Source organism: Condylura cristata, unplaced genomic scaffold (assembly GCF_000260355.1).
Source record: "Condylura cristata isolate star-nosed mole 26May11 unplaced genomic scaffold, ConCri1.0 scaffold00017, whole genome shotgun sequence".
Classification (NCBI taxonomy): Eukaryota; Metazoa; Chordata; class Mammalia; order Eulipotyphla; family Talpidae; genus Condylura; species Condylura cristata.
The window spans coordinates 29,893,654-29,915,604 of NW_004567118.1; the positions used below are offsets into that span (position 1 = coordinate 29,893,654).

General features: G+C 53.7%; 2 protein-coding genes and 1 pseudogene across 8 annotated transcripts; 1 reads left to right on the forward strand and 2 right to left on the reverse strand.

The window, feature by feature from the left end:
• Positions 1–140: 140 nt before the first annotated feature.
• On the reverse strand, positions 141–4,821 carry SPAG7 (sperm associated antigen 7). The gene is made up of 7 exons (XM_004684729.2): positions 4,646–4,821; positions 1,609–1,676; positions 1,313–1,401; positions 1,105–1,189; positions 915–1,004; positions 674–830; positions 141–559 (listed from the first exon to the last, which is right to left on the reverse strand). The coding sequence occupies exons 1-7, from the start codon at positions 4,728–4,730 to the stop codon at positions 450–452; spliced, it is 684 nt and encodes a 227-aa protein (XP_004684786.1). The 5' UTR covers positions 4,731–4,821; the 3' UTR covers positions 141–449.
• A 94-nt stretch (positions 4,822–4,915) lies between these two features.
• CAMTA2 (calmodulin binding transcription activator 2) lies at positions 4,916–21,798 on the reverse strand. 7 transcript variants are annotated; one of them, XM_004684730.2, is made up of 23 exons: positions 21,746–21,798; positions 20,367–20,461; positions 20,057–20,160; positions 18,626–18,693; positions 18,418–18,553; positions 17,765–17,836; positions 17,358–17,511; positions 16,884–17,018; positions 15,359–16,302; positions 14,536–14,662; positions 12,614–12,748; positions 10,704–10,819; positions 9,900–10,084; positions 9,484–9,562; positions 9,093–9,315; positions 8,563–8,867; positions 7,306–7,502; positions 6,869–7,052; positions 6,607–6,678; positions 6,474–6,494; positions 6,120–6,307; positions 5,868–5,942; positions 4,916–5,758 (listed from the first exon to the last, which is right to left on the reverse strand). In XM_004684730.2, exons 2-23 carry the CDS (start codon positions 20,395–20,397, stop codon positions 5,695–5,697), a joined length of 3,615 nt encoding a protein of 1,204 aa, XP_004684787.1. In that variant the 5' UTR covers positions 20,398–20,461; positions 21,746–21,798; the 3' UTR covers positions 4,916–5,694. The 7 variants fall into 7 exon arrangements, with proteins under 7 accessions (XP_004684787.1, XP_012581789.1, XP_012581792.1 ...); XM_012726335.1 differs by having other exon boundaries at positions 17,765–17,851; XM_012726338.1 differs by lacking the exon at positions 17,765–17,836.
• On the forward strand, positions 21,104–21,889 carry LOC101625182 (annotated as a pseudogene).
• Positions 21,890–21,951: the final 62 nt, after the last annotated feature.

Here is a 21,951-nt window from a genome sequence, read left to right on the forward strand (position 1 = left end):
AAAAAATAAGTAAAATAAATAAAAAGAAGGTACCAGTATTTGGCCACATTTGATCTATACAGACAACGTTGCTGTTCAACTTAAAATTATTTCTCTTTCTCTCCAGGACCCATCCTTCTCTGTTCAAACAAACCAAGACATTGAGTCAAACAGTGTTTATTGAATGTAGCCCCAGCCTCATGGGGAAGAAAATTCCAAGAAGAATGGAGACTAACACAGATTAAATACCCACCTGTGCATTCACACTTTCTCACACACACGCGCGCGCACACACACATACAAGCTCCAACAGTGACAAACACCCCCTTCCCCCCCAGCCAAGTGATAGCTGTTGGGAGGTGGTTCAGAGGCGGGGCTCCAGGATGGGTTTTAATAGCAGCAGCCTGTCCCTCCCTGACCCCTGCCCTGCCCTGCCCTGCTCCAGGGGTCAAAGGGAGCTGGGGGGAGGCCTAGGAGGTATGTGGCAACTCTTCCCTGCTCTGCCGCAGACGCTTCTTGGCTCGGATCTCATTCATGGCCTCTTCAATGGAGCGTGTGTCCCTCTTGTTGGCCACAGGTACTGGGGGCAAAGGTGGGTGTGGGGAGGCCTAGGAGCCCTGTGCCATGGCCTCCTCTCCCCTCCACCCTGTGTTCCTCCCCCCTTCCTTCCCCACAGTCCCCACTGTGGCCTCACCACAACCGTAGGTCTTGTTGGCCTGTAGCATGTGGGCTGCATCCTTGGCTGCCCCCTTGCCGATGAGGTGGCTGTACTTGTCCTTGTAGTCACTGGCAGGGCTCACCTCCACAGGTCCCTGCTGGGCAGCCTCCTCCTCCTGCCGCTGGGCCAGTTCCTAGGGGAACAGAGGTGGAGCACGGTACTCAGGGGCCCAAGGCTTCCCTAGGGCAGGGCTATAGGGACTGCCTGGCAAACTCACCTTCAGCTTCCGTTTCTCTTCAGCCTTCTGGGGGTCCCACTCCTCACCACGACGATAGGAGTCCAGCTCTTCATCTGAGGGTGCGAACTCCTGGGGAAGAAGGGAATGGATACATGTTTTATCTCATTCCTCTCCCAAGGGGCTATAGGCTGAAAAGGAGAGAGAAGAGTTAGGAATTCAAGTCTCTCACCTTTTTGAAGATCATGACATAGCGACAGTCATCATCTTCCCCAAAGGAGAAGGATGTCAGACCGGCCACCTCTACAACATCGTGTCTGGGAAAGGTGGGAGGGTGGGAAAGAGTATGAGGGGCTTAAGTGTACTCCTCTTACGGATCCCCCCTGCATGCTACCTTGGCCCCCCATTTCTTGTCCCACCTCCCCAGTCCAGATACTCACAGTATGCTCCTCTCTATTTTGTTCATTGGCTGAAACTTTTTCTTGGTCTGCCCACTGTCTTGGATGAAATCTGACACCTCTTTCTCCATCTCGGGAGAGGGAAAAGAAAAGAATACATGAGATGATGGGTCAGTGTCTTTGCCACCCTGCACCTTTCCCAGCCTCTATACCTTTAGCTTCCAGGCTTCACCTTTCTGAAGATATTCAAAACAAAACAAAACTCCGCCCGCAGACTTCCAATTTTAACTTATTTGAATCCTTCCTGAAAGTGCCTTGATCTCTCCAAATATTCTCACCCTTTTTCGAAACTCCACTTTCTGTTGTTTCTCTTGCTCCTGTAGTTTCTTCAGGCGGGCAGCCTGCTCTGGGGGTTAGAAATGGCAACATGAGGCCAGAGATGAAAGGATGAATGGGAAAAGCTTAATAAGGCTTCAGAGGCCTACTGTTCTCTGTGAGGTATCAGGCTAGGAAGATAGCATTAATCTGCTTATCAAGCATTTATTGATACTTAATTATGCCTGGCACTGTGCTAGGTGTTGAAGTAAAAAATGATTCAGACACAGCTTAACATTTCTGGACTTCATAGATTGGTGGGAGTAATAAAGATTAGACTCATTACACCCCATTTCCCAACCCCACTGGCAAAGACTAACATTTACTTAATGACTACACCATACAAAGAACTGTAATAAGGGCACAGTGGGGACTTGAGAACAGACTAAGCCTCGGGACTTCATCATCTCACTATCTTTCTCACAGAAGAAAGGGGAACTTATTTAAACTTCCTATATTTTGTAATACCCCCACTTCTCACTTCTACAGATAGAATGAAGTTGAGGTGGCTAATCTGACATTCCTCCCTTGGGAGTATAGGTGTTCAAAGTTAGCTGCAAAGGAGCTCCCCCACATTGGGTCTTAATGTACCCTCTCCTTGCTTCTGCCATTTTAAATCCTTTATGGGCCCTCCCTGGTGGCACAGCTGGTTTAAGTACAGCACTAAGACGCTATCCACAGCCACTGCACACAAGTTCAATCCCCGGGCAGGGAGCTGACCCACATGGTGCAGCAGACCTCTCCTTTCTCGCCCACTGCTCCTCTCAGCAATGTACTTCATTAATCTGCCTTTTCTGCTCCCTACTCCGTCTCTGGTGAATCCTCTCACCCCTCTGCACCTCTGGCCTATATCCCAGTATGAATAAATAAATCTTTTTAGAAAATCTTTTATATGTGCACTTCTTCCATAGGATCTGAATCCTTCCATCTGCAGTGAACCTGTTCCCATTTTCCTAATCCACTCCATGCTTTGCACATGTTGTTCATTTTTTGCATGGAATGCTTTTCCTCCATGACGATTCAGTTTTTCACTTCTTCCTCTGGGACCCAACCACATTTGGTTAAGACAGCCCTTACAGCATGACCTGAGAACTATCAGAATGTAATTTTTCTCTTATGTTGGCTTCCATCTGAACTTCTAGGGGGCAGGGACTCTGTTCATCTCCTATCCTGTTATTCTCAGGGAACTCTCATCTCTCTGACCTTAAGGGTTCTGACCATCAATAGGTGTCAGCTTGGCAGCTGATGGCTCTCTAACTGGATTGTGAGGCTTCCCTCTGTATCTAAGGAGGTGCCATAGATTATGGTTAAAAAACATAGGCTTAGGCCCTCCCTGGTGGCACAATGGGTTAGGCATAGCACTGCAAGTTAGCGCAGCCACCTCAGTGCAAGTTTGATCCCCCACCCCAAAACTCCCACCCCAGAGCTGACCCACATGGCGCTCAGACCTCTCCTGACCGGCCTGCTGCTCCCCTCAGCAGTGTTCTTCATTGATCTGCCTGTTCTGCTCCCCACTCTGTCTCTGGTGAATCCTCTCACCACCCCTGCACCTCTGGCCTCTGTACCCCAGTTCTGTATGCATAAGTAAATCTTAAAAAACAAACATAGGCTTAAAAGGCACATCTGGGTGTGGAAACTTGCCACTCATACAAAATCTCAGGCAGGTGACTAAATTCTGAATTTCAGATTCCTAGTCTGTTACCTGCTTGTGGTGAACCCCACCATGTCCTCTAATTAAATGATTTCAATTCCATTACGTTCCTTCTTCCCTGACCTTTCCAATACACATCTCTGCGTGTAACACTTCGCTCTCCCTCTTACTTTTTTGTAAATCTTAGCTTACTACAGACTAGGCTCAAGTATCCACTCTCCTTCCTACAGAGGACGTTTCATATTGGTCATTAAACTTCTATAGGATTATTTCCTCAATGCTCCAGACCTTGGGCTCTTGAGCACATCCCTGGCCCTAGCAATCGTTTAGTAAATAACGATATTTGGATATTAAGCAGCACTTGAACACTTTGAAGGCCCTCCACCTGCCCTGAACCACCTCAGGCGGGTAGGAGCAGGTGCCTGGAATGTCAGCTGTGATGGCCCGCAAGGGTTGGACCCAGGGTCCTCCCCATGCAATCTTCCTGCAGCTAAACTTGCTGGCGCGCTGCCTAAGGAGAAGCCGGGAAGCCTGCACAACCCAGAGGGCCGCGCCCTAGGCTGGCAGCCGACTTGAGCACGCCCTCAGGGAAGTTACTGGAGAACACCGGTCGGTAACTACGGCCATCCACCCCAGGCACTTCCACTCCTCCAATCAGCTACACGATCCGCTCTGACTGCTCGACAGCTCGGGAACTTAAGGCCACAGGCCCTGGAGGGGGCGGGGAGGCAGGAGGGACGGGGGGTGGGGTGGGTAAGGGGGTTTTGGGGGATGGGGGGGAGGTTAAGTCAAGTAGGAGGGGCATAAGCGCACCAAAGGACCCAGCAACCAATTGGAAGTGCCCAGGGTGAGGCGGGCCAGAGGAGGGCCGAACAAGACTTAATAGGCAGCCCTTTAGGTTGAGATAACCAGTAAAGGGGAAAAGGATTGCGGACAGACGCGTCCTGGACCCAGTCCGGAAGGAGGTAGGGAGTGGGGGCGGGGCCATCGGGCGAGCACGCCCTCCTCCAATCCAGGGCTCGGGAACACCGAGGGGCTGGGCGGGGTCGGGCAGCCTACCAATCAGAGCACGCCAACAGCGGACGGCCAGCCCGTCGGCTAATTGAATGCAAGGACTGCGGAAGGCCAAGGTAGGGAAAAAGGGAGGAGGCTGGAGCTAGGCTTCCTTAGCCAATCACCGTCCGCTAAAAAGAACGGGCGGGCCGGCAGTCCTTTTAGGGACTCGGGGGGTCTCTGAAAGGGCCTGTGAGGGGTCTTTCAAGGTTGAGGAGGCGGCATCGTCCAGAGAGGTTAAAGTGTGTTCCTGAGAGCCGGGCGAAGGAAGGCGGTTGTGAATTTGGGGTCCTCACCTCGGGCCTTGCGCCGAGTCTCCTGGTCACCGAGGCTGGGTGGCTTCTCCATGGAGCTCAGGATGGAGCCCAGTAGGTCCGCCATCTTGGGAGTGACTGAGAGGGGGGCGGTGCGTCTTAAAGGGAAGGGCGAAATGCCTTTAAGGCCGGAAACACGTCGGAGGTAGAAAACCAACTCCCGCCCCGCCCCGCCCCGGTTCTCAGTCGCCGAGGCTCCGCCCCTCTTCCCTCCCTCCTTCGTTTCCCGTAGTCAGAGTCCAGAGGCTTGGCTGGTGCAGCGATGTTTAATGGCAATTCGTAGAAACCAAGCCCATGCACAAGTAGAAAGTGCTCGTGGAGCCGGCAGGAGGTCCCCGCCGCGCCAGGGAACCACAAGCCCGGCCGTGCAGCCCTCCCCAAGGCGCCTTAAATAAATTCTTAACTATACTCTGTATGTTACATTATGTACAAGCCCCCTCCCCCCTGGGGACGGGGGCGGGACTCCGCAACGCGTTCCTATATACACTCTCCCCTTTGGCCCCCAAGGTTGGTGGCCAGAGTCGGGGTGACGGGGTAAGACAGGGCCAGAAAGGGAGGAAACAGACGCAAACATGCGGAGTCAGGGTGGGGGCACAGTCAGCCCTGAAACACGAGGGGCGCGCGCAGCGAAGGCAGAGGTGGGACCTAGGCGGATACATTCAGAGATGCTCCGAACAAATAAATAAGGCAAGTCGGGAAGGGGCCGTGTCAAGTGCAGGCAGGGAGGGCGTTGTGGAGAAGAGGCAGGCAGGTAGGTCACAGCTGAAGATGCAGGTATGTGGGGCGAGGGTTCTGGAGCCAGGGACCAAAAAAGAGGGGTCTCGACCAAGAGGGAAGGACAGAGGTGGAGGAGCTGAGGATGGGGAGAGGGAGTTCAGCACTTCGGAGGGGTTGGATGGAGCCTTAAGAAGGGCTCCAACAAAAGTGATGGGGAAAGCTGCCGACAGGGGGCTTCCTCCTCCCCCCTAAAGTCCTCTTCGGTTAAGACTGAAAGAAGTGGCCCCCCAGCTGGTGAAAAAGGCGTGGAGAGGTCAGGTGGCCAGTCCAGGCTGGGGAAGCCCTTCCAGCTCCTGGTTCTGCTTCAGTTCCCTCATCCTGCAGAGAGACAAGGAAGGAGTCAGAGGCAGCAGAATGGAGATGGGTGTGCGCTGGGAGGTGGGATGGGCAAAGTGGCAGGGCAAAATCCAGCCAGAGAAGACTCTACCTGTGTCGACAGCGCCGCAGAAATCTCATGATCTTCCGGGCTGCCTGGTCCTGCTTCTTGGTGAGAAAGGAGCCTCTGGTGGAAGAAAGAAATGATAAGGAAACCTCACACAACTTTCAGGCATTCCGTACCTTCAGCTGCTAAGGAACCACTCACAAGAAGGGCAGCTAGGGACGGAGTGATGAACTGGAGTTGCTGGCATATGGGCAATGGGTGTAGAAGGTTTAGGGCACTGACGGGTTAGGATCATACTTGTTTCGGGTAGGCAGGCTGCCAGTGGGCCTGTGGGGAGCCCCGGGCCGGCGGCGGTAGGAGCGATAGTGCTGCTGGATGAGCACAGCCGCTCGGCGGCTCTGCTGAAATCGCTTCTGTTCATAGTAGCTTCGGAACTTGCTCTGGATCAGGATGGCCGCCTGGGTCATCTTCTTATAGAGCGCAAACTGTAGAGATGGGCAGAGGGGGCAGGGGCTTAAATGGAGGAGCAGAGAGCCAAACCCAAGAGTCACCTCCTAGTTCAGTTTACGCAAATCTCTTCTCTAATCCACACACTCATGGAAAGGCTAATTCACCACAGACAACCTCACACCCAAGTCTCATGCCTAATACCTTAAGTGCAATCCAGGTCAGCTTGTGGAAAGAGAAGGGGAGTTAGGGCTCTGGCAGCATTCTGACCACCCTGGGCTGGAATGCTTGTGTGGGGGTGTGTGTTGGACTAGTTTTCCAGAGAGAAGGGTCTCACCTGCTTGTACTTTCGGTAACAGCGCTGGATCACAGCTGCTGCTACCTCCTGTTGCTCCTTCAGCTTCCGGCCCTGAGGGAAGAAAATAAAGTCTCAGCACCTCTGTGACCAACAATTAGACAGCTGACTTGTCCTTCCAATTTGCTTGGGGTCCCCTAACCCTCATTCCATTTGAGAGCTGTCTAGGTGACTGTTCTTCCCTCCTAAACCCCGGGATCCCAGAGTCTCCTTGACTCCATCCTGAGATCCTCAGTCCCCTGACCTTGTACTTTCGGAAGGCCGTCTGGATGACTCGGGCTGCCTCATACAGTTCCCGCTGCTCATGATCCGAGAGCGTCAGCAGGGCAAAATCACTCTCCATCTTGCCACTGGCAGATGCAGAGAGAAACTCTGCCCAGGAAGGTGCTGGAGGGATAGCCAGACGACCCCTCTCAAAGGGTAATTCACTGTAGAGGACAGATAGAAGGGATGTCATGAGGTGTCCACTGTCCCTCTTCCCAAGCCTAAGCAGCTCAGGGTAGGGAGACACCCAGCAATAGTCCAGAGAGTGATTTCAGAGCTTATCAGCCAGTTCCAATTCCCTTCTTAAAGACCCTGCCTGGGGTCTCAGCCAGCATGGAGCTCAGACTGTGGAGATCTGCCTCCTTCCTCCCATCGTCCTTTGAAGAAAAATCTGGAGTTTTGTCCTGAGCTGGTCACCTGGGAGGGGCTGAGTTGGGGAAATGGTCCACATTCTCCAAGTAGCTGGCCAGCCAGGACATGGTCTCGCTGAGCCCCAGGGCCCCTGTCCGCTCCCGCAGTGGGGCTCCAGCCTCAGTCAGCCCCGTAAAGGTCTCTCGTTTAATCCGTTCTGGTGTGGCTTCAATGATCTGCTTGGCCAGTGAGATCATATCCACCTGGATGAAGGGGAAACTAGATGAATTTTGAGGGGCCCCAACCACTGAATGTTCCTGCCCTGCCGAAACTGCTGTCTCTGTTCACTTCCTGCTTTACCACCTGATGATGAGGCCTTGCTGTTGCTGTCCCTGCTAATCCCACCTTTCTTGGCTACTGTTCCAGACTCAAAACTTACTTACATTCACTGGACTCCCATGTAAGGGGACAGCTCTCTGTGTTGAGACGTTGTAGAGATTAAGCTAGGAAGGACTTAGCCAAATGGATATTTGGGAGCTGAGCAATTGAAGGACTTTCTCTCTTAGGGCTGCTGCCCACTATAGCCCCTCATCTGCTCCAGGCCAGCTGACCAGCACATCCTCCCCACAGGCTTGTCCATGCCTACCACCTACTTCCCCACCCGCTCCCTTAGCTCTCCAGGAAGTAGCTCAGCACTGTGCATCACAGCACTCTACTGCAAGCTTCCAGTCTTGCATTTGCTCTAGTCCTGAAGCCTGCAGTACTTCCTGCTGGCCATATGCTACAAAGCCTACCATCTAGTTTTCTCAAGTTTGTGTACCTGGAGTGCCGAGTAATGAGTCCATTCACTCTAAAGCAGATATATCCCCAGGTTCTGGCAGAAAAATATGTTGCTACCATTGAAGTTCCCCTTGAACATTCTCATCCATACATTCATTTCATCATGTGCAGGCTCATCTCCACCCCAGATCTTTGCCAAGTGCCTGCATCTTGTCAACCTCTCTGTTCCATACATCTCCCAACTTCCCTCCATCACTCTGGTTCTCCAACTTTGCCTCTCTGTGTATCAATAGGTAACTGCTCCAACCCAAATCTAATTGAGCTATGCCCCAGAAATTTTAACCTCTGATGCCTTACGACCTTTAGTCATGAGCTCTCACAAGGGTTACTTTGCCTGTCCCAAAATGAGGGTAAATGGCCCCAGTTTTCCAAACTGAAGTCAGATTCTGACTTTGTTTCACGGAGTAGTCAACTTCACCCCTCACCCACTTCTGTACCCTATTCTATTTCTAGCCCGCATAGTTCCATCAACATAAGCAGTACCGGGATCACATCCACACATGGTGGGCTGTCAGCTTCCTCTGGAGCAGCCGCACCATCTGAGGCCAGTGGGAGGGGAGGTGATGAGGGTGGGGGCCCTTTGAGGTTGGTGGCTTCATAGTCCATGAGGAGAAGGGTGGCCTCCTGGGCACCACAGGACAGCTGGCCTGGGACCACCTCCTCCATAGTAATCTCAGAGACTGGTAATGGAGCAGGGGGAGGACTCCCATCCGGGGCACTAGAATAGGCTGATGTGACAGAGAAGGTGCCATCCGACAGCTCTGAGGGCGAGGAGACGCTGCTCAGACCTGCAAGGAGAAAGGGTGAGGGCAGTAGGAGTGGCCTGCCATCTCTTGAGCTAGCTGTCTGCCCTCATTCTTGTTCTGCACCTCCTTATCTGTTCTTGCTGTTCTCATCTCCCCATCCCTACCTCTCCCTCAGTTTCCCTCCTCTCCCTCTCCTGCCCTTTGGCTTCACCCTGGCTATTTCCCTATCCACATCTCTCTCTGAAAAAGATTAGGTGCAACTCTTACCAGTGTCTGGACTGGAAGACGGTGGTGATAGGGCAAGTGGGAGCTCAGCAGAAGCTTCCTGTCTCTGCAGTTCTTCGAGGCAGCGAGCAAGGCGCACGTGACCCCGAGAATGAGCCACAGACAGGGGTAGACGGCCCAGAGAATCAGGAATGCTCAATGCCTGTCGGTTCCAACGGAAAAGGAGCACAGCAGCTTCCAGGTGTCCCAGGGCACAAGCCCACATCTGAGGAGATTAGAGGAGGGGGGGGGATGTGGGTGAAGGCTAGGGTCCTTCCTCTGCAGTCCTAGCCCTCCCACTGCTTCCCGGCATCTCTTAAGGGACCTTCCCTAGGAGGCATGGTCCTATTTCCCTCCCATTGCCCACAGGCACTCAGGAATCCCGTATCCTCACCAGAGGGGTACATGAGAAATGATCCACATTGAGAGGGTCAACCTCTTGCTCTAAGTCCAAGCTTCCAGTCTCCACACTCCTGGAGGGTTTGGGAGAGGGACAAGAATGCAGTCAGGGAACAGTGGGCAGAACAGAACATCAGAACTGAGGCGCCTAGGAAGCAAGCTGCCTAGAAGCACTGAGGTCAGTGGGATGTAGCAGTTGGGTGAATAAACTCAAGGATGCGAAGAAGGCAGTATCATAAGTCAGGAAATATTAAAGTACCCCCAAATGGAAGGCCTCTCATAGCTCCTCTTTTTGCCCTGTAGTGACCCCAGCTTCCTCTTGGCAGGGCTCCAGGCCCTCCATTTCCTCCTCTGCCCCTAGCACATCTGTTCTTGTGGCTGCCCAGCCCCCACCCCACCACCCCTGCTCACCGCCACTGGCTCAGGGTCTCGATGAGGCGGGCGTAGCCTTGGGCAGCAGCCAGGTGCAGAAGGCTCATGCCCCGGAAGGGGCTTCCATGGGCCAGACGCTCAGGACCCCTCCAAGTGGAGCGTGGGATCATGTTCTCTACCAAGACCACCACTCGTGCCTCGAACCCGGGCCCCTGGCCTTCATCCTGTGGTACACACACCATTATACAGAGACCTGAGTATCTGGTGCCCAAGCTTGGATACTTGGCCATCCCACCCTTGCCCTTATGACTTCTAATCCTGCCTCCTCCCACGTCCCACTCCAGGTTCCCACCACCCATTCCTCTGAAGGCCCAATCAGTTCTCCCTGCTGAGTTGTGTGGACACCCCCACAGCCACCGTTCTGAGCCAGGGCCCAGACACCTTTGCCAGCTTGTGCTTTCACATCAGCTCACTCAGCCATGCTGCAGATGGCCTCTCCTTCCAGCCCAAAACCCCCTACCAGTCTTCTTCCTTCAGAAACTTGGGACCCATGAGGGCTGAGCCCCAACTCTCCCGAGCTCCTCCCCCACTCGCTCCTTCACCTCCACCCTTCTTCAGACCAGAAATAGTTTGAAGCCTGTTATGCCAAGAGGGTGCCCAGAATAGCCACTCTTGCCATGGGGTGGGGGTGGGAACAGGGTGACGTCAGGGAGGAGGACTGGCTGAGGAGGCTGGGGACAGGAGAGCGAGGAGAATCATACAGGAGTCATTTTCTTTAGGATGACACCCCCACCACCCACCCCCACCACCCGTTCTCCAGAGTAGACCTCTCTGTGGAAGTACCTGAATTGGAGGCGTGTCAGGACCCTGGCAAGGAGCCTGCCCGGCTGCTGCAATCTCTGCCATCCGCTTCTCCATCTGCTCCAGCCGCTCCAGTATGGACATCCGGAACTGGTTGTCTGAGGGGAATGGGCATGGGAGGCTGAATGGGCAGGGTCTAGATGCCCGGGACACCAAAACTGGGCCCTTCCTAAGATGTCAGAGGTGATTACACAGCATCATATTCTTTCCACTTCTTCAAAACAGCAGCCCTTTCCCACCCACCTTCTAAATACTGCCCACCAGGGCTCAGTCCTTAAACTATGGCTCTTAATAGTACTTACTGACTTGGACCTGAATCCAGAACCAAGGCTGTATCAGACACAAACAGGAATTTCCAAATGGCCACCCAGTCCCCAGCTGCCCCAGATCACACATACACACACCCTCCTCCCCCTTCCCCTAGGTGAACTGTGCCGTCAGTTCCCCTTGTCCCAGATACTACCTTTGTCCCCCATGCTGGGCCTGAAGGACTTCAGGGTCCCTCCTCTCTGTTAACCACTGCCCAAAAGAGCTCAAGGACTGGTTTGAAAGGCACCGCCCCCTCCTCCCGGCCCCCCGCAGCTGTCCACAAAGAGGATGGCAGGGAGGGAAGGTGACAGAGATGGATAGCCATGTTCATTCCTCCTCCTCCCCGCACCCCATGCACAAATACACACACATACAAGCATGCGTGCACGCACGCGTGCGCACACACACTGCAAGCTATATCTGGTCAAGGACAAGGAGGGGTGGCGGAGGGGATTATGGGCATGGGGCAACGGCCAGAGAAACAGAGTGGAGGTTGGGGATGTTCTGAGATGTCAGGACAGAGGAGATGAGGGTACAGAAGTGATGGCTGGGGAGAAGGGTAGACAATGATGAGCAGAAATCCAGGTCTTAACAGAGAGGGGAGCAGGAAAGATAAACAAGGTGAAGGAGAGGAGAGGAAGGACAAAAGAAGCTGGGGGACACGCCAAACAATGAGGGGCAGGGAGTACAGAGCAAGTCAAGACACTCGGCCAAGAAAAATGGAAAAGAGGGAGCAGACTCAAGGGAGAAATTAGACAGAGCAGGAAAATGAGGTGAGGAACAGCCGTATAGAGCAGGACAGAGAGAACTGGACTGGGAAACCTGGCAAGCTCCCAAGGTGGGCAGATTCCAAAGACAGGCGACCTAACTCAGGGCTCTGTGAGAGGGACAGCTCCAGGAGAGAGGCAAGCCGGGACTGAGGGCCACTGGGGGAAAAGCAGGGATGAAGGAACACAGACAAACTGAACAAGGGCAGCAGTAGGCCTGAGAGAAACCAAGAGGTAACAACAGAGACTCCCAAGAGGAGGACACAGAAAAACAAACCTCCAGAAAGAAGTAGGTGCAGCTGGAAACAATTCTCAAGGCCATGAAAGGGTAACCAGTAAAAAGGAAAACCCAGTTCTAGCTTTAAATAAACACACACACACACACTCTGTGTAGGAAAGTGCATATTAATAGTGGTAGATTGCAATGAGTGAAGATAAGAGGCAATTTTCATTTCCTATGTTGTGCTCCTTTTTGTGATATAATTAGAGGGAAAAACAACACAAAAACTTAAGTGCATGTATAAATGTGTGTATTCATGCTTATCCACTTGTTCTACATCCTCTCCCTGGCCCTGCCGCTGGGCCTCCCTTGCCTAGATCCTTTGTCTAGGGCGACAGCTGGGGCAGAGCAAGCTGCAAGCTTACTATGCGGCAGAGGAGGTGAGGGAAGGTGGATGCTTCCTTTAGAAATGGCCAGTTGAGAAAGGAGTGGTAAAGTGGGGGCCAGGCATGACCGCCTGACTGAGGGGCCTAGGACCATGGCATGCACAAAGGCTGTAGGGCCCAGCACCAGGAGTCAGAGAGCTAGATACTCACCGTCCAGTGACAACCAGTCAAGCTGAGTACTAGGCAGTGATAAGAATCGTCGGGCTCGATACTCAAAGAGCACAGAAGCAGAAAGGGGTCCCTCTCGTCCTGCCACCTGCAGAGATACCAGCCCGACTTCATGGGCTGGGGAGGGTAAGATCGATGAGAAGGGCTCCTAGGCTCCTCCTCTGGCCACCTGTGTCAGAGCCACAGATGATCACATCAGATACTTTCCTAATGTGGGAGAGGAGGCTCCTGGCTTCAGTGGCCTTGGCACTACGAAGGGATCCTGTTTATTTGAGAATTTAATACCTGCTATGGGACAGAGATCCCTGGAATACTAGACTGTAGTTAAGTATGTGGTTATTCAGCACCAGGACCTGGAAGCTGAGGGTCAAGAGACCTCTACTTACAATTTGATGGTGGCTAAGCCCCTCGACTCCCCAAGATCAGAGTCCATAGGTCTCTTCCAAAGTGGGGGAAGAGAGCAGGCTGCTCACCAACAGTCTAGTGAGAGCTGTGTCCAGGGTCTCGATGTCTGTAGCCTTGAGAGTAAAACCACCAGGCCCTGGTCCCAGGAGGAGCAGTTGAGACTATTCTCCCCAAGCCCAGCTTCTCTGTCTGGTCTCATCCCCTTTCCTGCCATGCATCATTGATCAGAGTACTTGAAACTGGGGGAGAAAGCACCCACAGACAGCACAACTGTCACTCTGACACTTTGGTGGTCCTTGGGGTCCCCCAGAAAGGCAATACAAAGGGCAAAGGTGTTGACAAAAGGGCAGAGATGAGCCTCGCCACTGCTCTGTAGGCCACTGCTGCCTGGTAAGACTCTCCTCAGTGACGGAAGCATTCAGTCTTGCACTGTTCAGTAGGGTAACACTGCCTATGTGTGGCTACTGGGCACTCAAAATATGACTAGTGGGACTAAATTCAGCTTTAATTATTTATTTTTAAAGATTTAATTATGCATTAAGAGCTGGGGTGTAGGCCAGACATGTGGGGGCGAGAAGATTCACCAGAAACAGAGTGGGGAGAAGAGCAGGTGGAGTTACTGAAATACACCACTGAGCAGCAGGTGAGACAGGAGAGGTCTGCTGTGCCATGTGGATCACCTCCGTGGCCAGTGATCAAACTCAGGCTGTAGCAGTGATAATGCTGAATTTTAGGCTCTGAATTTTAAATTTTAGTGAGTTTTAATTAATTTCAACAGGTACATGTGACTAATGGCTTCCAATCTGGACAGCACAGGTCTCAAAGTCAGTACTCTTCTGTCCTAAGACAAGGTTGGAGAAGACCAACATCTTTCCCTTTCCTTTTTCCAAGAGCTCCCCAGAGACGGATGCTGAATAAGCCAGAGAGCCTAAACAGACATCAAAGATCACTTAAATCAAATGCTTGGCCCTTATGGGAGGGAGGTCAAGGACACCAAGAAAGAAACAGACTTATTCAAGGGCACTAGTCAAGGAATGAGAAGATTTCTTAGACCAGAACCCAGACCTGCGCTACTGTGGTAGCCTAGGGGTTAAGTCTTAGTGCTAACACTGCAACAGCTCAATGCACAGCCAGGGAGCTGGCCCACATGGCGCAGCAGACCTCTCCTGTCTCACCTGCTGCTCCCCTCAGCAGTGCATTTCAGTAGGTCTGCCTGTTCTGTTCCCACTCCAGTGAATCCTTTTACCACCTATACGTCTGACCTGTACCCCAGTTCTTTGACACAAAAAATAAGTAAAACTTGGGGAATAAAAGAACCGAGATCTTTCAACATGTAGGGCCAGGTTTATCTATCTGCTGGGGGAAACGTGGTACTCTGGCTTAGGACTGGATGAGATCCTTGTGCTCTCAGGAAAAGCCCAACCCATTTGTTCCCGTTGCTTTCTGGGAGTCCTAATGCCCATGTAAGCCCCTTCCCACACCGGGCCCAGTCCCCGTACCCGGACAGTAGCAGCGTAAGACACCAGGCTGGACCAGTGAGGCTGGCACTGCGATGTGGTCGAAGACGCAGGAGTAATGCTCGGCGGCCTCCGTCCAAGGGCCTGTGATGAGCACCTTGACCCCACCCTGCCGACAGAAGCCAGAGAACCATGTGACTGGTCACGTGGATGTTCAGTCATTCACTCACTCACTCTGATCCGGAGGTAGTATCCACTAGGTGGTAAGACCTGTGCTAGAGTGGGGTCCAGGGGTTTGGCAGGACCCAGAGGGTAAGGTCAAAGGTCAGCTATCTGCCCTCCTCAGCATTCCTGTCCCCATACAATCTTCCAGAAACGGGCAACTCACTGCTCTCCCCCACCAAGGCTATCTGTACCATTTTGCTTGCAAATAGTGGTCACAGGAAGGAGGGTCTCTTCTATGGTAGGTCCTCTCTGCACCTCCAACATAATTCCACCTTTACTTCTCTAGGGCAGCAGAAAGCAGAACTCTTTCTGCTGAACATAGTCTTTCAGTGACCCCAAGTCTGCAATCACTTTCCAGCTGCATTTTCCCTTCTTCAGGCTGTTACCTCAGTTCCCTTCCCATGAAATAGTCACCAAGGGAATGAAGTCCCTTGGGGGCACCTGGAGGACTCATACAACCATGTCTAACACAAAGGAGGAGGAGGAAGGGAGAATGGGTTAGTTAAGGGGAATAGAAACAAGCTAGACTCTACATAAAAAGAGAGGTTGAGAAGAGAACCAATCAGCTGTGAAAAGTTAGGGAAACTTGGCTGCAGACCATGAGACGAGAGGAACAGAAAGAGAAAAGCCCGAGACTCACCTCTGGGTAGGACCACTCTGGGGAGAAGTCTGTGATAGTGCTAAGAGCAGGAGAGAGCTGAGGGGCTGGGGCAGGGATGCTTGCAGCTTCATCACTGATGAGTTCTCCCATAAGGTCTGGGAATGATGAAAGACTGAAGGGCTCCAGTTCACTGGCCCCACCAGGTCCTCCGAACAAGGCCTCCCCTCTTCCAACCCTGCCTGGTGGCTCCATGGGGGCAGGTGAGGGTGGGGGTGAAGGAGGGGGTGAAGGGACAGGTGGGGCAGGTCCTGGGGCCTTCAGCTCCTCTCCACTGTCATCATCTTGAATGAAGAAACAGTTTCCTCTTCTCCCACCTGCTCCTGACAGTGGAAGGGGCCCCCGGGCAGCTACCTGGGGCTCCAAGGCAGCAGCAGGCTCTAGGGCGGGACAGGGGGTATGGGCGGCTTCTGCCTCTGGGAAATCTGGGCTCACCCCTTGCCCCCCACCATATGTCTGGCCCCTCTGGGGGCTGTTGAGAAAACGATCAGGGTCAAAGGCAGGACTGGGAGGAGCTGGTGGGGCAGAGGGCTCAGAGCCTACTACCACAGCCAAGCTCATGGAAGGTCTTGGGTCAGCCTGGGGAGCCAAGTGTCTGGTGGGCGTCAAGCCCCCCGTACGCTGCTCCAGTCCCGTCAGGAGGAGGATAGCAGTGCCTCCTCTTGAGGAACCCCCTCGAGAGTTGGGCGGGCTAGGTCTGATCTCTAGGGGCTCTGCAAAGCCTGAGGAAGAGGAAGAAGAGGAGGAGGAAGATGATGGGGAGGTATGTGCCTTGGTGAGCTCTGCGGGCAGTGGAGCTATCAGTGGAGGAGGCTCCGGGGGGTGAGGGTGGGGGATAGAGGACAGGGTTAAAGCTCGGGGTTCCACTTTGGGAGAGATGATGCGGTGTTTCGTGCTGCTGCATTTGTGAGTAAGGCTCCCAGAACCTGGAGAGGGAAAGGGTGGGAGGAGAAAAGGGTTAAGATACATCTTCCTCCAGCCTTCTCTTACAGATAGCCTTCATGTATTCCCTGGGACCTCCCCAAATACCGAAGCTGTAATGCTAGTTTTGGCCACTAGGAGGCAGCAAATGTGTTTCTCCTCCACCCCCCCCCTACGCTCCCACCCCCCCACTTCTCTCCACCCATCAAATTAACAGGACCTGGAGTACTGAAGGGGAGGGTTAAAGGCATGGGGAAGTAGCTGAGAGCAATGGGAACAGGCACAGAAAAGGAAAAAGAACAGAACCTAGGGGGTACAGAACCAAGCTACACTTAATTCCTACTGAAGGGTGTGAGTGGGACTGCTGGGCCGGCCAGGAGTTATGAGATGAAAGAGAAAGAACACGGGGTGCCAGAACTCAAGTAAAAGGAACTGCAGTCAGATGGGAAGGCTCTGTTCACTTGGCTCTGTTCACTTTCTGGGATATGCAAAAGACTTGCAAATCAGATGAAAATCCCAACCAGACATATACCCCCTTTACTCAAGCAGGAGAGAGAAAAGAACTGCAAAGTCAGGGGTTACTAACCAAGGCCCCCACTGCAGAGACAGGCATGGGTTCGGGGTGCAGGCTTGGTCGGGTGGGTGTCTAGGATCTGCTGCACCAGCTGCTCCACAGAGAACTCCTCTGCCCCATTTCCACAGCTCCACTTGATGCCATGAACTAGAGGAGAGTTGGGGGTAAGTGCTGTGGGGGCCACTAAACAATCTCCAGAGTACCTTGACGGTTCCTTCAAGCGCCTGATATGTTCTAAGCTTTCTGGCCAGGTGAGTGGAGGCTAGCAGCCTTGAGAGTACTCATGCATGTAGCTCTCAGGTAACCTTGAATTCCTTCTCCATATTCTGACACATCAGAGTACACCAGGAAGCCTAACACCTCTCAGAAAAGCCTGCTCCCAGCTTCGAGGGAAACAGTCACCCCACAGGCTTCTGGGAACAGACACCTGACACTTCGGGAGGTCCTGCTTGACTTGGAGCACTGTACCCCAGCCCTGCTGCTTACACATGGGCTTCAGCTGTCCCAGCAGCTCCTCCCGGGACCACTTCAGCCACTCTCGACGGTCGCTGCTGATGGAACAAAAGATGGGGCTGCAGCCCTTTCCACAATCCTCCAGGGCTGGGACGTTCAGGTAGTGCACAAGGACGATGTCAGGGTTCTGAGAGCACAAGGGCACACACACAGAGGGCCGTGGGGTCCTGAGGTCCAAGGGCTCAACTACCTAATACTTGCTTCCTGGGTAACCCCCAGCCTCAGCCCCCACCCAGCTCTGCTCTTTCAACCCCTGCTCACTTCTTCCCAGGTTCCCTTTCCCTCTCAGAACTTAGTCATCCTTCTACTTCATTCCTTCAGCCCCCACCTCCCTCAAAGAGTCAGGAAGAACCTGGCTTCCTGAGCTCTTCTGTCCTTACCTGGAGCAGCCAGTAGCAGCGCCGATGGAATGTGGGGACGATGGAAGAGTGAACGTAGCAGCCATAGAGACACTGCCAGGAGACAGGCTGGGGTGGGGGGAGGGCTAGTCTGCTCCCCAACTCTTCCTCTGTTCAGTCCCTTTGCAGGAATCCCAATCTTTCCACCAGTTCCTCTTCAACCCTCACCTACCCCCACCTATTCCCCACACCTTTCAAATCCTAGTACCCGAGTCATAAGTGAGGGAGAGGAGAAGCAAACTGGCTAGGCTCTTACAACAAGGACCAGATTTGAGGCTACCAAGAAATCAGAGAGCAGTGCAAGAAAGTATCTGGGCTCAGGACAATGATTTGGGGGAAGAAAGATCTGTGCTCAGAGGTTCAGCACCTGGACCTGAGGGAAATGCAGGAGAGGTGAGGGAATTAGCATGGGTATCCCCAAGGGGGAGGCACGGCCTAAGGCCTGGAGAGCTGGGTCACGGGGAAAGTGGACAGCGGAGAGGCTAAGCTGTCAACCCACTGATCCAAAGTGAGTGAGAAGGAACAAGTGACTGGGAGGGGGTAGGCAGCTGATGCCTCCACATGTGGAAGGGCTGGAACCTAGCTAGGTGTGGACAAGGACAGGCCAGGACAGAGTAGTGGGATGCAGCGCTTACCTCCATGCCCTGGACCTTCAGCTTCATGTGATCCTCTCGGGTGGTCTTCCCATCCTTCCGCTTCTTCCAGAGGTAACCATCCTTCCGGTATTTCACCTTCTTGCGGTTGTAGAGGATAATGGAGCCATTCTGAGGCCTACAGAGAGAAGGGTTGGTCTCGAGTTCTGAGACCAGAACCCAGGACCGCTGCTACTCTCTGCCTTCTCACCTTGTCTTTGGGGCACAGGATAGCCACTCGTCGTGCTTCTCAAAGGTGATCAAATAGGATGCAATCTCCTGTTAAGAGAGGAGGCACTCAAGTGGGTGTCCCCTTCACAGTCTCAGCATGGCCTCTCAGTCATTCCCTCAGCCTTACTCTTTACTGACTTCCATTGACTAGTGAATACTAATACCCAGCTCCAATAAGGCCCACCGCCCTCCTAAGAATTCCAGGTTCTGTTTTAGATGGAAGTCTAACCTCTCCTTGCCTCCCGCCTAATTGGGGCCTTTATTTTAGAGCTCTTCATCATCCATTCCTCATGCTTCATATTATTTACTGGTGCCCAAATACCATTTTTGTGTCATTTCCTGACTAAAAAAATTTCAGTGTTTGATACTGCCAGGGACTCAGGAGTCCTCAGCCTAAGCCCAACACTTCCTGAATTGGGGTCAAATCGTAGTTTCCACTATTTATCAGTATAGCAGCTACCTTTCCCGCATTCATGCCCTGGACAGTCACCTCCCACATGTTAGTGTCCTGTGAAGCTTGAAGTGCCATGGGCACACCTCTGAGTCTGGCACTCTTGGCACTCTTGGCCATTTTATAGACCAGCTCCCTCCCCAGAGGGCCCTCAAGACTTGCAGACCACCCTGGCCTTCCTGAGAGGCTCCACAGTACTAACAACAGCACATGCACACTGGTACTGGTGATTCTAATCAAGTAAGTCAATTATGGTCAGCCACCACCTACACAGGAAGTGCTGTGTGGGGAGTACGGAGGTGGGGGGTAACACGAGGACTCTGTCTCCAGAAGAAGTGATGGTTAAAAGCAGGGGCTCTGGAGTAAGTTGGATAAACTGGATGAAGTAAGTCAGTTTCCTCATCTGCCCCACAAAAATAATAACAGTGCCTGTTTTGTAGTGTCCTTAAATGACTAGATGAGATAGTACAGGGTATTATCGGCATTTCCCTGCTAGCCTAGGGGTAAGTCTCAGCTCTGTCACTATGGTCAGAGTTCACTCTCCAACCAGGGAGCTGACCCACATGGTGTGGCAGATCTCTCCTGTCTAACCCGCTGCTCCCCTCAGCAGTGTGTTTCAGTGGACCTGCCTGTTCTGCTCCCCACTCTGTCTCTGGTGAACTCTGTTACACAACACTTCTGGCCTGCACTCCAGTTCAACTAAAATAAATAAGATAATACAGGTCTCAATGCTGGCTTGTAAGAAATACTTTTGTAGCTACTATTTTAACCTGGGTGGGACTGGCAAGGAGAAGTAAGCGCCTACAAGATGCAATCTCTAGAACTCTCCTATGATCCCCAAAGAGCTTACAGCAGTATTCTGCAGTACTTGGGCATGTTAATAGAGTGGAAGACCCCCATTTGCCCTCCTCCAGCCCACCAGGATTTGTTAGGTCCTAAACCCCAGGCTCCCTAGAAAACCTCATTTGTATTCCACCGTAACCGCTCTGGAGGCAGCAGTGGGCAGCGAGGAAGACACTCCAGCAGCTTCTTGGGAAGAAAGATCTTCAGGTGGTGGCTGTTTTCTAGGGAGAATTAGAAGGGAGAGCTTAGTGTGCTGCTCCCAACATCCTGGTGATAACCCTAGGAGAAAGGGCTGAATGGGGGGGGGGAAGGGGGGGAGTACTGAAACAATGATAAGAAGAGCAGGAAATCCAAGAATTACAGGGTCACCACACCATGGGGGGAAAAAAGGCTATGTCCATACTGGGAACCTGGATTATGAACTCACCAGCAACCTCGGTGGTGTCCTTGGTATTCATGGTGAGGGCTCCAGGGGGCAAGGTCACCCCCGGCCTGAGGGGCCGGGGGGAGGGGGAGTCTGTGCTGGGAAAGGAGAGAACAAGGTCATAACAGACATCCCCACACTAGTCCAGGAGGAGTAAGAAGGGGTGCAGTACTAGGTGGTTATATGTAGGAAAGATGAGGAAGTGAGCAGAGGGGGCTGGGCTGGACGATTAAGACAGTAGTTAGGGAATGGTGAGAGGGAACCCAGATGTGCCAGGAACCAATCTGAATGGGGAGACACCAGCAAACAGAGTAATCAGGAAGAGACAGGAGGGTGGGGGAGGGGAGAAGGTTGACAAGGCTGTTACTTCGGAAGCCCTACAGGATGGGCTTTTGGGGAGGCTAAAGTGGGGTCAGGTCCTGGGTGTAAGGACTCAGGGCTTCCGGACCATGGAGGATGGTTTGGGAAAAGAGGACAAGGACGCTGGGGGATGGGCAAGAGATCCAAGTCCAGCCCAGAGCAAGGCCTTAGAAGACACACCCTGAGTTCCTTCTCTATTTGATTTTTCCAAGGGGAAGGGCAGTTCTGATAACAGATCCTAACCTACTCTGTCTGCTCCAGTTGGTAAAGACTGGCAGAATCTGGGCTAGACACCCAGGACCCAGCTTCCCACCCTCAGAAAAACCCATCCTCCACCCCAGAATGGCAGTCCACCCCTAGCCCCCGCCCCCCACCTTTTTTCTCCCAAGCCCCTCTGCCTCTCCTGGTCCGGGCCTATCCTATCCCCTCTACCACTCTGGCTCCAGCCGGGCCCACACCCTCTTGGGGGAACACATGGAAGGTGGAGGAGGCTCTCAGCCTGGGCTCCGCCAGGAGGCCGGGGATGGAGAGGGGGAGGAGGCGGTCCGAGCGAGCGCGGCAGTGTGCCCTGCAGCCGGGGCTGGGGTTAAGGAATCCGCCCCACAGCGCAGGTGCGCAGTCGGGGCCAGGCAGACTGCCAGGGTGCGGAGCTGGCCCCCGGGGCGGCCCCCCGCGGTGGGGCGGTGGTCCCAGGGGAAGGTCCGAGATGGGAGGGTCCAGCTTCCCGTCCGCACACAGGGATGTTCCAGACAAGCTGCGGCGCAGAGACCGTGGGCGGGCAAAGGGCAGTGTGGGTGCCGGGGTTCGGGGGTCCCCGGGACAGTCCAGGCACTACAGGTCCGTCGTGGGGCCCAGTGCCGAGCGGCGCCCCCTGGCGCGGGGGAGGAGGACGGAAGCGGGCAGTGGGGGCGAACAGGGAGCAGGGACGGTGGTCCCCCACACGGAGCGCCGCGTCCGGGCCGGGTGGAGTTGCGCCCCCTGGCGCGGGGGCGGAGAGGCAGGTGAGAGGCCCTGGCTCTTACCTCCCGGGGTCCCGCGGGTGACGGCGGCGGCGGCCATTCTACCCCACACCGACCCCCCCTCCAACGCCGGCTGACAGCAGCGTCCGACGTCACTGCGCACGGGGCGGGGCCTCCCAATTAAGGGGAAGAGGGTCCGGACGCTAACTTGGGGTCAGCACACGTGGGGCTCTGGGTGGGGCGCTGGGCGGAGGGACTCGGCTTCCAGG